Source organism: Mobula birostris, chromosome 25, assembly GCF_030028105.1.
Source record: "Mobula birostris isolate sMobBir1 chromosome 25, sMobBir1.hap1, whole genome shotgun sequence".
NCBI lineage: Eukaryota > Metazoa > Chordata > Chondrichthyes > Myliobatiformes > Myliobatidae > Mobula > Mobula birostris.
The window spans coordinates 7,950,846-7,964,901 of NC_092394.1; the positions used below are offsets into that span (position 1 = coordinate 7,950,846).

The window sequence follows — 14,056 nt, forward strand, 5'->3', positions numbered from 1 at the left end:
CACCTAATCATCTTAGGTGGTAGGGGAAAATCAGGTAATCACAGGGTTGGAGATACAAATTCACTGAAATTGGCAAGGCAGAGGAGGAGACAAGTAAAGGTTAGCATGGCATGGTGGTCCACAGATCCCATTTCTCTGCTGGAACACATGGAGCACACTCTGGCTGATAAACCTCTATGGATTCTGTCTATACTTCTTGCTGCTCGAGCTAGCAAAATTACCTGCCCCCCTCCCCGGAAGAAAAAAGCACACAAGAGCCACAAAAGCCTGAAAGCATCTGTCACCAGGCTCAAGGACAGCTTCTATCCCATTGTTATCATACTTTAATTCTGGGATTGAAAGGCTTATCATATGAGGAATATTTGATGGCTCTGGGCCTGTACTCTCTGGAATTCAGAAGAATGGGGGGGGGTGAGGGGTGAGCTCATTAAAACCTATTGAATGTTGAAAAGCCTTATTAGAGCAGATGTGGAGAGGATGTTTCTTTTGGTGAGTGAGTCTAAGACCAGAGGGGACAGGCTCAGAATAGCAGAACGTCCATTTACAGCAGTAGAGAAATTCCTTTCGCCAGTGGGCGATCAATCTGTGGAATTTTTTTTGCTACAAGTGGTCGTGGAGGCCAAGTGATCAGGTATATTTCAGGCAGTGGTTGACAAGAGTCTTGATAAGTCAGGGCGTGAAAGGTTATGGGGAGAAGGCAGGAGACTGGGGTTGAAATGGATTAACCATGATCAAATGGTGGAAAAGACTCAATGAGCCAAATAGCCTAATTCTGCTCCAATGTCTTATGAACTTCCTGTACAATAACATGGCCTCTTGCATTCACTATTTACCCGATGATGTTGCACTTCATTATTCACATGCATTCCACTCTTACAGTAGCTTTTACACTTTGTTCCACATTGTTACTGTTCTACCTTATTCTTGCTCACTGGCCTGTCTAATTCTTTGATCTCTACAGTCTATGCAAGATGAGCTTTTCACTGGATCTTGGTAGATGTGACAAAAACAATATTAATGCTGTAAAATGGGGAGATCCAAAAGGATATCAGATCAAAACTGAAGCAGCTGCATTCTAATAGGTCTAGGAACAGTGTGGGGGCAAAGACAAAATGATTTCCAAATAGAATCTTGTGTTCAAGTTGGAATATTACCAAACTTCAAGCCTAGTGTTGCTACAGGCCAACTACTTCATAATGGAAGCAACATACTGCAGGAAACACAAACTTTTGTGATGTACCAATTCTCAGAGGGATCAGAAGTGGAGAGAGTGAGCAGTTTCAAATTCCTGGGTGTCAAGATCTCTGAGGATCTAACCTGGTCCCAATATATCGATGTAGTTATAAAGAAGGCAAGACAGTGTCTATACTTAATTAAGAGTTTGAAGAGATTTGGCATGTCAACAAATACACTCAAAAACTTCAATAGTCATATCGTGGAGAGCATTCTGACAGGCTGCATCACTGTCTGGCATGGAGGGGCTACCGCACAGGACCGAAAGAAGCTGCAGAGGGTTGTAAATCTAGTCAGCTCCATCTGGGGCACTAGCCTACAAAGTACCCAGGACATCTTCAGGGAGCGATATCTCAGAAAGGCAGTGTCCATTATTATGGACCTCCAGCACCCAGGGCATGCCCTTTTCTCACTGTTACCATCAGGTAGGAGGTACAGAAGCCTGAAGGCACACACTCAGCGATTCAAGAACAGCTTCTTCCCCTCCGCCATCCGATTCCTAAATGGACATTGAATATTTGGGACACTACCTCACTTTAAAAAAAATATACAGTCTTTCTGTTTTTGCATGTTTTTTAATCTATTCAATATACATACCATAATTGATTAACATTTATTATTTTATTTTTCTCTGCTAGATTATGTATTGCATTGAACTGCTGCTGCTAAGTTACAAAATTCATGTCACATGCCGGTGTTAATAAACCTGATTCTGTACACTGCACACCACACACCTCACACCTCAAGGGGTAAAGATAGGACTGCTATTGCTACTTGTAGCAAATGTATGCATACAAATTCACGGCCAAGCACAGATGCAAAGAATAAATGAAAGAAACCCAAAAGTACAAATTCATCCCAATCAGAAGCCTCATGAGAAAATGAAGTTGATGGATGAGAACGGTTCAGTGTATATTTAGGTCTTGCTCAAGATTTAAATGTAATAATTAGCTTTGTCACATGTGCATTGAAACTGAAATGTGTTACCTGCAAGTGTCACTATGCTTCCAGTGCCAACAAGGAGCCTCTGCACATCCTCCCCTTGGAATACATGAGTTTTCCCCTGAGCTCTGGTTTCCTCCCATAGTCCAAAGATTGGTTAGATTAATTGGTCATTGTAAACCGTCCCCGAAGATGAATGCTGTTAATTACAGAGTTAACCTGGATAAAAATCTGCTAACCTATTAGAAAACTTCAACTGAGGAGGAAGTCTAACTTTCAGCAGCACATTGCCAGAGGAACCATGGAGTGGCTTCAAGTTAATAAAATTGAGGTCCTTGAGTGGCCTGGTCATAAGTTAACCTTAACTTGATCAAACATCTCTGCTAAGACTTCAAAGGTTGCTGTCCACTACTCCTCCATAGCTAACCTGGCACAGCTTCAGCAATTTTGCAAGGAGGAATAGGCAAATCTTGCTTCTTTAGGTTTTTATAGAACTAGTACGGACTTACCCAAAAAGACCACTAGCTATAATACCTGTGGGAGGTCGTTCAGCTGAACAAAGGGTACTTTTGAACTGCTGACATTTCAATTTTTGATTTAGGTTTTTAAGCTTTACAACTTTGTGAATCACATGCTCCTTTTTCAGAGGCCAATAAACATTTTCAGTTGAATTAATGGAAATCTCAGGTTTTAATACTCACTTATGTGAGCAAAGCACCGTATATCTTTAAAATGTACAGGAAGCAGGAGCACTGGGAGGATATCCACACAGTCACAGGGAAAACATGCAAACTCCTTACAGAAGTGGCAGGATTTGAACTTCGATCACTGACTGCTGGTTCTGAAAAGTGTTGTGCTAAACATACCGCAAGCAGGGATAACTGTCCAACTTGGGTTTCAAGAACACGTTGCTTGTACAGAATGTAAAATGAGCAAATCCATGGACAAGTTGTTGCTACTGAATCCAACGTGCTCCGTTACAGTGAACACAATTACAGGATGTGCAGCTTCTGGCTTGTTCCATTTGAGCTGTGGCAGAGCGGACAGCTGCTAAAATGAACAACACGAACACCATTGGAGATTCAGAGCCCTGTTATTTTATTTCCAATCTGTTTTCAAATTGCACAAAACCAACAGGACCATTTAATTAATTCTTTATTCTGTACACTCAAAGACAGTGACCTAACACACCACAATATCCAGCAAACGCAAGACCTTAGCACAGGGTTGGAAACAGACTGGTTCTGGGGAGTTGATGGTCCCACATCAGCACTGTATTAGCACAGAGAGGCTATACATAACCACGGTGAGTGAATAACGTAGTAGAAATTGAAAGCCTCTAAGGAGTTTAAACAGAGCCTGCATAGTTTGGGATGAGCCCAAGTTTTACATCAATGGGTCAGCTGAACTTGTTGTACACCTTTACATAATTTCCAGCTTTCAAGTCATGGTGTTGGTGCACTGTAATTAGTGTTTCGTTTTTTTTTTTTTTGCTCATCAACATCTTACAGGTAAGCAGCCAAGTCCTGTACTCGGTTTAGGAATACAATGAGATTTACTTTATTTTAAATACAGCACAAGTTGCTGGTACAGTTGGGAGATACGACATTGAAGTATTGCCTCATTACAGAGTGAAAATTAAATTCTTTACAACAGACGTTTGCAGGACATTAGCTCACACCAAGAGCTTTAAATGAAACAACCATTCCCATCCAAAGAGAAAAATCACAATCTAATTACTGTGGAATGTGAGAAACAAGTTAGAGCTGTGATCCAGACACTTAGAACTAGAAAAACAAAACAAAAAAAAAGACTCGAGTCCTTCATGACATACAATATATAAAGAGCTTTACTTCCTCTTCCCCGTTGCAAGATGAAGGGAATCTGGCAGACATTGAGCAGGTGGGTAGCTTGCGATTACCTTACATACCGTACCCATAAGTGCCAGGCTGAGCATATGGTTGGGCACCATAACTGTAGCCAAAGGCCGCCTGTGGAGGGACGCTTACACTGGGTCCTGCTGTCAACATCAGCTGTGACTGGCCTGCGGAGGGAGAGAGATGTTAATTGTATTTCCCCCACTGAGGTGATAAAGGTGAAATTATATGAATTTCATCTATTTAAAATGCAATTACTCCTATTGAATGTACAGTGAAAGCACTATAGCTGTTTGTACAAACACTGATCAATTGTAAAGAATCAGCATCAATGGAACAGGCAATTTGTGTAGAGAACTTATTTAAAAGGTATCATCAAATGTCCTTGAAGTGCAAAAACACAGAACACCTTTGAAGCAAAGGTAATCAGATGGAGCTTCATACCTGCAGCTTAGGCATCAGGGTTTCACCAGAAGTGGTTATAGTATTAAAACAACCAACACTAGAAGTTAAAAGTCAACCCAGCATGCTGCTTGGGGTGGCCGGGGTTGGGGGGAGAGAGAGAAAGCAGGGAGAAAGATTTCAAGTCTCACACTTCAGCCTATCCTCAGCACAGTTCATCAAACCACTTTAGTAGCATTTGATCACCAGCATTTTCAATTCTTGTTTTAATCAAACTTAAGTCAACTCATTATCAGCTACAGACCGTAAACAATGGGTGTCGTCTCAGTGGCCTGCTCCTCTTCTTTCCGCAATGACTCTGAAATGTCCAACTTGTCCACCTAAACAAAAACAAAAATAAATCAATCACTCGTCTGCTGAGAGCAAACTCCTACTCAGCTCAAGGAAAAGCCTTAAAAGATGCTTCGAGTTCAAAACACTTGAATGAGCGACCATTCAACAGATTGCGGCAAGCAATGCAAAACACTCAGTTTAATTGTCCAAGTTATTTTAAAAAATTATTTGTTATCTAGCATTTTCTAAGACTAGTTAGATGGAGCCTGGAACATACGTTACAATAATAACAGCTTTCTAATGACAGGGAAAACACTGAAAGGTATTTGCTTAGACCTGAAGTTTCCAACCAAGCAGTAAGTTACTTTTGAAGTGGGAAGAGCAACGCAGTTGGCAACTGCACTAATCATCCACAACTTTCAAATTAAAACGAAGATGTGTACATCTTATTAAACTTTTCCCATCTGTATTCCCAATAGTATTAGCCATCAAATTATTTGTTCTTGAATATTACCTGGAGAAGTTGGTGAACACTCAGTGGAAGCTTCCTTAATGTCAACAGGTTAAATGGAGAGAACTGACTTTTTAAATTTACACCTTTCCAGTACAAAACTCAACATAGCAGTTACACTCTCCTGCTAGAATCACGAGTTGTGGTTGAAGCAACAGAAAATCTACCGATTCAAAAACAGTGAAGGACGAACAGACTGGTCCAGAGGTCTAACATGATGAAAGTGGTCAATGCCTGTGCTGGATGAAGGCCAGTAAGATCAGCTCCCAAGAAATTTAACCGGGGAAATTAAGGAACAAGAGGTTGAAGAGAAGTTTAGAAGGGGAAGCTGGAGAAGCACAAGGGGAAAAACGGCGAGTTCAACGAGCAGAAAGGGAGGTACTGGTTAGGTTAGAGTAGAAATATTGCTCTATTGTGACAGTCAGCTAACATCTACCACGCCACTCTAAGCAATAATCATTAAAGCAGGAAGCCCCTATGAATGTTTTACACCTAGATTAGGAGTGAAACACCATGTTCTTTTGGATGGACACGTTAATCTCTTGGACGCAATGCATTAAATAAGGAATGAAGTACTTTAGACGCTCCTTAAAATTTAAACTACGTTGGTAAATATTACTATTATACTATTTGTCAAAAGTTTACATTTTGCTTTCTGAAAGTAGCATCACCCACCACATCCAGACACAGAAAAAACTCATCAGTGAAAATACAAACATCAAAGTGCTGCTCCAGAAGATGCCAGTGCATGAGTACTTTCAACATGGGCAGCTGTACAGCAGGACACCAGGGGAAGTCCTTCTCCAAGACAATGAGATCAGGCTCTGCTCATACAGCACCATTCTGCACACAGACCCCAACACACCCGCAACTGTCAACCTTCTCAGGTAAAGAACTCCAAAGATGCACTAGCCTCAGCAAATTTTCTTCACCTTGCGATAGTCAAGGTGGGCTGGAATTACAGCCTTGCTCAGGGAAGGCTGTGCAATTGGTTAACTATTGGAACTTAAAGGGTTGTGTGTAACATTAGTCATCAGCTCTTTTCAACAGGATCTTCACAAGTGGGCAGGCATTAAAAGCACAAATTTACAACAGTGCAAAGCTCAATGACAGGTTCCAAGCACAACGCAAGAGCTGTGCAATAAATTGGAATGATTGTGAAGTGGGCAGAAGCAACTGGAGAAATATTTCAGAGGGACAACAGCTTGAAAAGGACACACACACACACACACACACACACACACACACAGAGCAAAGGCCAGTGCTGAGTTAAAATGGCCAGTCACCCTTCCCACTTATTTTCACCCACAATTTAATGTGCATCATTCACAGCTCTTGGATTATCACAATGGCTGCAGGATGTTTGTTCCAAGATACCAGACACCGGAGGATAGAATAAATGGAACACAGGAACAGGCATTCTCATTGGAAGACTGAAGAGCTAGCAGGACAAAATGGGCCAAAGGGCTGAGTATTTTGTTATGATGATCCTTCACTGTTACTTGTTTCTAAAGGCTCGTTACCACATTTGGAGAACACTAGTTAACACTGGAAGTTTTAATAGCAAAATGTTTGAGTACTGCAATCATTTCTGACAGTGGCAATGCAGCAAAGTGTAGAAACGGTTTCCAGATTCTCCATCACATTGTGTAGACAACACACTCAACCTGACTGACTCATCTATGCCCTAAACAAGCCCAACAAGTTCCCACTGATCCTGTGATTCTGCTGTGCTATTTCAAAAGCTCTGAGAACTGTATGTGCCCAGGACAAATATTGAGGCCAATGTTGCACGTTTGTGCCTCTGACAGTAGCCAGCTTGAGGGCTGAACTTGGACAACACTTAATTGTTTACCCCCAGCTGAATAAAGGATGTAGGCAGCTCACGTAGACCTGTGCAAAGAGAAACTGTTAGCAAGACTTTGGACGACCAGATGCTGACTAGTGCATGCAATATTTGCATCCTGGACTTTATCCATTGAATGGTCTCCCACCCCCATGCTTGTTAACAATATTACTATTAGTCAGGAGGTATGCAGAGAAATTAATCAGGAGGCAGATCACAGACTAACTAACAAGTCAATTGTGTGGGGAGAACCTGGTTTGTTTTGCTAGTCAGAACAAATTGGGTCTTGTATAAAGGCCTTGTCTTTAGTAATCTACAATTTGCATTAATTGCTTTTAAGCTGTTTGATATCCCAAAGGGTAGTTTCATTTGGGAAAAATCAAATGAAACTCCATATTAAGGGGGTAATTGGGGAATGAGACAAGAGAATTAACAGCCATCTTTAAAGTTCACAAATTAGGTCCTTGGAATTGGATCACAACTCATCCATACCAACCATGATACCCATCTATGTCAACCCCATTTGCCAGTATTGGGCCCGCATCCAAGCACCTGCCCAAATGCCCCCACTACATCCTCTGGCAGCTAGTTCAGATAACTAACGCACCCAAAGGAGGCTTCCCTCAGAGCTCCCTTATTCCCCTCCCAACTCACCTTAAACCCATTCTTTCTAGCTTTAGACTCTCCTGCCCTGAGGTTCAATGAACTATTCTAGGCCTTTCAAGTTACAAGGTCACCCCTCAAGTTTCCAATGGACCAAAGACCAATCTCTTTTGTAACCCAAGCCCCCAACCCCCACCCCCCCAAACCCTGGCGAACTACCACATACTAATGTCAGAACAGCACAATCCAAATGTGACTAATCCTCACATTGGAATACACATGAATGGCAGCTTGATGTATAACAACATCAAGATAAATTGCTCATGCAAATCTAAATTCAAGTCTACTGAAGAGCGAAACCCACTTGCAGGAAAGACCCTACACCCAGACAACTTTTGTCTCATTTCAAAGCATACACTTTCAATGCAGAACGTGCTCAGTTTCAATACTGGTTTCTAAATCAAACCAGTTTATCAATCTGAAAAATCTTTAATTGCTCTTAGACTAAATACTAACCTTGTGTCTCTACCCTAATCATTTGTAGTCTTGTTTAAAATTTTAAAAACTGATTTTGGGAAGTGGAGACCCACATACAAATTTCTGTTGTGTTCCTCCACATGATTTTTTGATGTACTAAAATCAATACCTTTCCACCAAGACCATCAGACAGGAGCAGAACTGGGCCGTCCAGCCCAGAGTCTGCCCCACCATTTGATCATGGCTGACATACTACTGTATTTTCCCTTTCAACAACATTCTCCTGTCCTACTCCCATGACCTTGGGCTCTGTCTGGAAATTTCCAGGCAGGAATAAGTTCCCCACCTGAAACTTGGACCCCAAGAATGCACCATGCAAGAGGTACTCCCCGTCCATCTAAATACCATTAACATCTAGGGTACAGATTGTTCTGTGGGATTGTTCTTGTCACCCAAAATTAAGAAACTGAAATAAATTTAGCATCACCTACCATAATGCATCTTACAAATGAAACTTGAGATGCCTTTCAACCTTTGAGGTATTAACTGGATCAGAGGACACAATAAGCAAACACTTTGGTAATGTTGTGTAGAATTCAAATGTTTTTAACTGATCTGCATGGAAATTGACTGAAAATTCTTTACATACCCCTCGTTAATAGCAGTTATAAAACAAATGCAAAGGCTTTTCCACAATTTATTTTTTTAATCAAAAATGATAATTTCATTTTAATGTGTGCATGAAAAAGAGGCAATAGTACTGAAGCAAAACAAAAAGATGGTTCAGCCATACAGGCTCTTCGAAAGCACACATGCAGCCAAACAGCAATACCTGTGGCCACAACGGTGACCTCCTTGTGGACAGTGTTGCACATGCTCAGATTTTAAAGAAACACTGCAGTCCAGTTACCCATTTTTCACACACACAAACAGTGGCTGGGGAGAAGGGGGAAGCACTGATGAATGGCTATACCCAATACCACGAGGCGTTGTCCCCAGGTCCGAGAAAGTTTTTACCTACTGAGCCACAGGGCAGAGGCACTAAACTAAATGTACTTGGTAATTGTGGCTTCAATTAATTAGTACAATTTTAATGCTAGTTGAAAGTATCCTTGAAGGGGTGAGACCCTGCCTCAAGTATGTCAAAACTGGTTTTAATCCATTAAATAAATGGCATGTGGGACAAGTCTTATTACAAAATCCCACAAAGTCTGTTGTATTTGTCACTAGAAATAGTTAATTCTTACACTAGATTGTTTACATCTCAATATCCTCATTTAAAACTTAGCTTTGGGCTTTATGCTAGAATGTTTCAGAACAAGGAGCAGTTGCAAGGCAGAGATTGGGAACCAGTCACTATATGGCCACCTAGTAATGATGGTGGGTGGTCTTCACTCAACATTGATAGCTCTGCCTGAAAAGGGGTTGCAGTGGATCTAGTGGAGTTATAAAGCAGTGTAAGATGGGAAGAAAACGACGCATGCAGAGCTCCTGAGGCTCCAGAACTAAGATGGAAAATGGAGTCAACTTTCACCTTGTTCGTTATTTCATCAACCTGCAAGGAAATTCAGAGGGTAGCAGCTTAGAATCCAAACTCCAATGTCCAGCACATAAAGCAGAAGGGGAAAGACGCAAAACAGCAAAAAAAAAGGATAACTCAGAATGAAGGGGATAAAGGAAGGCAGGGAGGGAAGAGAGAACAGTAAAGAGCAGCATTTTAGTGTACCACAAAACATCAGGAAGGACACCAACTATACAGATGAATACTGGCAGAATAAAATTGAATGGACTAGAAATGATTAGATATATTAATATAATTGAATAATGAGCAAAATCTCCAGTGTAATTGGCACGTTAGAGGATTTCAGACTACTCAGGAATCCACTGAAAGTAACCAGTTCCCAAGCCATCTAAATTGCCAACTAATATGGCAAGGACTGTTTAATAGATTAATTTGATGAACCTGGAAAAGCAAGCACACAGCTCATCCTATGTAGGGAAACAAGTAATTTTGTCCCAAGACAGTTAATTAGATAGAAAGGGCAATTACTTTTAAAATTAATTTGACCTAATTAAAAAACTCCAGGTAGGCTTTAAAACTGAATGAAGGAGCATCACGGTAAGTGTGATGCCACTATAACACCAGCAACCCAGGTTCAATTCCATGCTGTCTGTAAGGAGTTTTTACATCATGTGGATTTCATCTGGGTGCTCCGATTTCTTCCCATATTCTGAAGACGTAAGGGTTAGTAGGTTAATTAGTCTAAAGGGTGCAAATGGGCAGTGTGGGTTCATTGAGCCAAAAGAGCCTGTTACTGCGCTGCATTTCTAAATAAATACAAAAATAGATTCCAAACCCATCTTTTATTATGCCATTCATCTGCAAGCAAATTAAAATAGCTTACGAACAAGTACAGAAAAACCTTAGACTCAGCAAGCATAATAAAAGGATCAATTTTATACAGGAATGCAAGGTGGCTGGAGAAGTAACTGCAGGGAAGATATAAGAATTGGACGAGTCTGGGCTGGTTGACAATTCCAGCAGCTTAACCAGGAGATTCTATGGATTGATCTTGTAGGTCAAATTCGGTCTGAGCAGTGTCAGGTGGCAAAGTTCAATTATGAACTGAGGCTGAGACTATTTATATAACCCTCAGTGTCATCATCCCCGTTGGATATACCAAAAGCTGTAGGATCGTCCGCTAACTAAAGAGATTTTAAATTTGTACCTACCACCCAAAAATAATTAATCACGTTTTGTGACAGCTCAAGTCTGGCCAACTCAATGTTCAAGAGTTCAAAGCAAATGGAGTACAGATCAATGGTCAGTGGGGAGAACGACAGAAAGGACCACTGTATGTCTCCAGTGACCCATTTCCATCAGCCAACATTACTGGCCAGCTGAAGGTACCAAGCAGGTGCCTGAAGTAAAAATGGTCAATAATAGTCAAATAGCACCCACTTAATACATACTGGGACCAGCCTGAAGCTAACCAGCACAAGTGGCTGATTTGCAATCTTGTAGCAAATGGCATACAGTCAGGGCAAGGTTTAAATTAAATGAGGTACAATGCACTCTAAAATAAAGTCCTTTGGAGGATTAACGGCAGATATTTCTACCAAAGCTATAGAATCTGTTTATATTTTGCTATAGTTTAAACACTGATTTAGTAAAACAGCAGGGAAAAGTCCAGAGGCTGAGTAACCTACAGCAACTCTTTGGGCAGAGTGGCCCAGATGTCAGGAGCTGCTTTACATATGGCCCCTCCAATGGAAACTCACTTCCAGTTTAGTTTCTACAGGGGAATAGGAGTGAGAACAAAACTAGACAGTAGTCTTCCAATTTGGCATTAAACAATGATTTGTAGGATACTCAGGTGACACTTTCTTTGATTTGACCTGCTTATTTGCCTCACAGCAAGTACTTTAAAAAAAAAACAAGCAATTTTACATCATGTCCAGGGAAGTCAGAGCTCAAAGTCTGAGTCAAAGTCAGAGTCTGGAGGCCAAAGAAGATGACCCGTCCTGTAGTTAGGGGACTGTATGTGCGTGGGTGGCAGGGAGTAATGGGGCTTGTTTTGCTGCGTTCTGATTTGTTGTATTGTGTTGAACGTGGTATGTTGGCACAGGAACATGTGGCAACACTTGTGGGCTGCCCCAGCACACCCTCAGGTCTGTTGGTTGTTTACTCAAAATGATGCATTTCACAGTATGTTTCTATGGGTATGTGATAAATAAATCAGTCTCGATGCTTACCAGTTTAATCAGGCTACACATTGACACTTCAACTGGAAGCTATTGACAACCTCTAGGCAAGGTCAAACCCAACTGCAGCTGGGTGATGACACACGAGTCTTTATGCTCGGTTTGTCGAACACCTACCTTTGTGAGATACTCCCTCATCACCTGGATAAAATACGGCATGGAGAAGTCCATGATGTTATGCCTCCAGGACAGCTCAAGCACGACATCAGGCCTCAGCAGGTCATAGCAAGTGAACAAGCAGGAAGCGAAGCATTCTTTCTTCCCATCCTCCAGGAACCATTGTAGTAGCTCCTCGGCCAGCTCAGTGTCCTTGGACTCAGATGCATACTGCATAGCATCCTGAAACAAAACAGCGCATGTCCAGAATTTGATGCAAGCTATGTGGCATATACACTAGCCAAACCCACAACAGGCGATGGACATCTACTAGACTGTGTGCATCCAAGACTAAAATGCTTCAACAGCTAGAGATAAGGGTCAGTACTACAGAACAGAAACAGGCCTTTCAGCCCATTTAGTCTTTGCCGAACTGTTATTCTGCCTAGTCCCATCAACCCTGACCCAGATTACAGCCTTCTGTACCCCTCCTGTCCATTTACCAATCAAAACTTCTCAAATGTTGCAATTGAACCTGCATCCACCACTTCCACACTCACACCATCCTGGGGGAAGACGATCTCCCTCCAGTTCCCCTTAAATAGGTCACCCTTCAACTTCAACCTATGCTTGAGCCTCACCCATCCTCAATCAAAGATGAAATCTTCGCAGAAGGTACTGGTCATTTATACAATGAGTATAAAACCCAGCTGAAACAGGACATCAGACTGAATAATTTGTGCTCACACATCAAGCCCAGGCATTTGCAAATACCATGGCTGAACATACTCTTATCTAGAGGAGCAACACCTCATTCTGTCTGGGTAGCCTCCAACCTGATCACATGAACATCGATTTGTACAACTTCCATCACCTCCCAGCTTCCTACCTCATCCATCTCACTTGTCACCCGTCAACCTGTACTCCTTTTCCCCTCATCTCATTCTGACTTCCGCTTCCTTTCCAGTCTGGGAGGATTTTGGTCCAAAACATCGACAGTTTATCCCCCTCCACAGATGCTGCCAAAGACAACTTGGTGCCATACTGTAGAGGCAGAAATGAGGACCCTGAACCACGCCTGGGGCACAACAGAGAAAATGGCCAAGGGTAGACAGATGGAGAACCTTCACTGCTGTTCAAAACATCAGTGGTGTAAAGGACAGCAAGTATAGATGCTGCCTGACTTACTGATTTCCTCTAGCATTGTGTATTGTTCAAGATTTCTAGCACCTGTAGAATCCCACGTTTATACTCCAATCCTTTCCTTTAGCACATTACCTAGACAGAAATTGTATTCCACTACACCACTCACAGTAAAGTTACACAATTTTTGATGTCAATTGAAGAGTTTCACGTTGACAGCCAGGCTAGAAAACAGGGCTCCCAAAGATCAGCCTAGTGGCACATTCAGTTCCGAGATGACTATGGTAGTTTTAGAACTAACTAATAAAAAGCACAAGTTCCATGTTCTATTAGAGCTCACATTTAGAGCTATGGTCCACATTGTTTTTTACAGTACAAACCACCAGCCATCCATGACTGATATTTCCAACACGCTGATTCTTGTGGGGCTGGTTAATGCCTTGAATCTTACTGCAAGCTCAATCCTTGGGAAGTGTGGAACTGTCATTAGTTTACCGTGGACTCACAAACTAAACCCACAGGCAGAAGCTCTTACTTTGTACAGGCGGTCTTTCTTGCACAGCTCCACGCTCTGCTTCCAACGGTTGTTGCCTTTAAAGAGGTAAGCACCAATTCGACGGAACTCAATCAACTCGTGCTTCTCTAGCCGCTGAGCCAGGGCGATATTATCAAAGTTGTCATAGGCATCTATGGACGTGCGAAGGGCCTGAGCAAATAGAAACACTAAGCTCAGACAACCAGCAAAAATCTAAAGAACTGTTACCATTTTACACACAGGACAGTCTCACTGACATCGAGTACACTTCGGGAGTGGTCAATTGGCACCCA

The 14,056-nt window shown here is 41.8% G+C and overlaps 1 protein-coding gene across 1 annotated transcript in view; it reads right to left on the reverse strand.

Moving 5' to 3' along the window:
• Nucleotides 1-3,249: 3,249 nt before the first annotated feature.
• LOC140187771 (clathrin heavy chain 1) overlaps nucleotides 3,250-14,056 on the reverse strand; it is an 84,824-nt gene continuing 74,017 nt past the window's right edge. The window contains exons 30-33 of the mRNA XM_072243462.1: nucleotides 13,764-13,934; nucleotides 12,107-12,328; nucleotides 4,759-4,834; nucleotides 3,250-4,219 (exon numbers count right to left, since the gene is read on the reverse strand). Of these exons, the coding sequence (XP_072099563.1) occupies nucleotides 4,098-4,219; nucleotides 4,759-4,834; nucleotides 12,107-12,328; nucleotides 13,764-13,934 (591 nt within the window). The 3' untranslated portion in view covers nucleotides 3,250-4,097. The remainder of the gene's footprint in view (nucleotides 4,220-4,758; nucleotides 4,835-12,106; nucleotides 12,329-13,763; nucleotides 13,935-14,056) is intronic.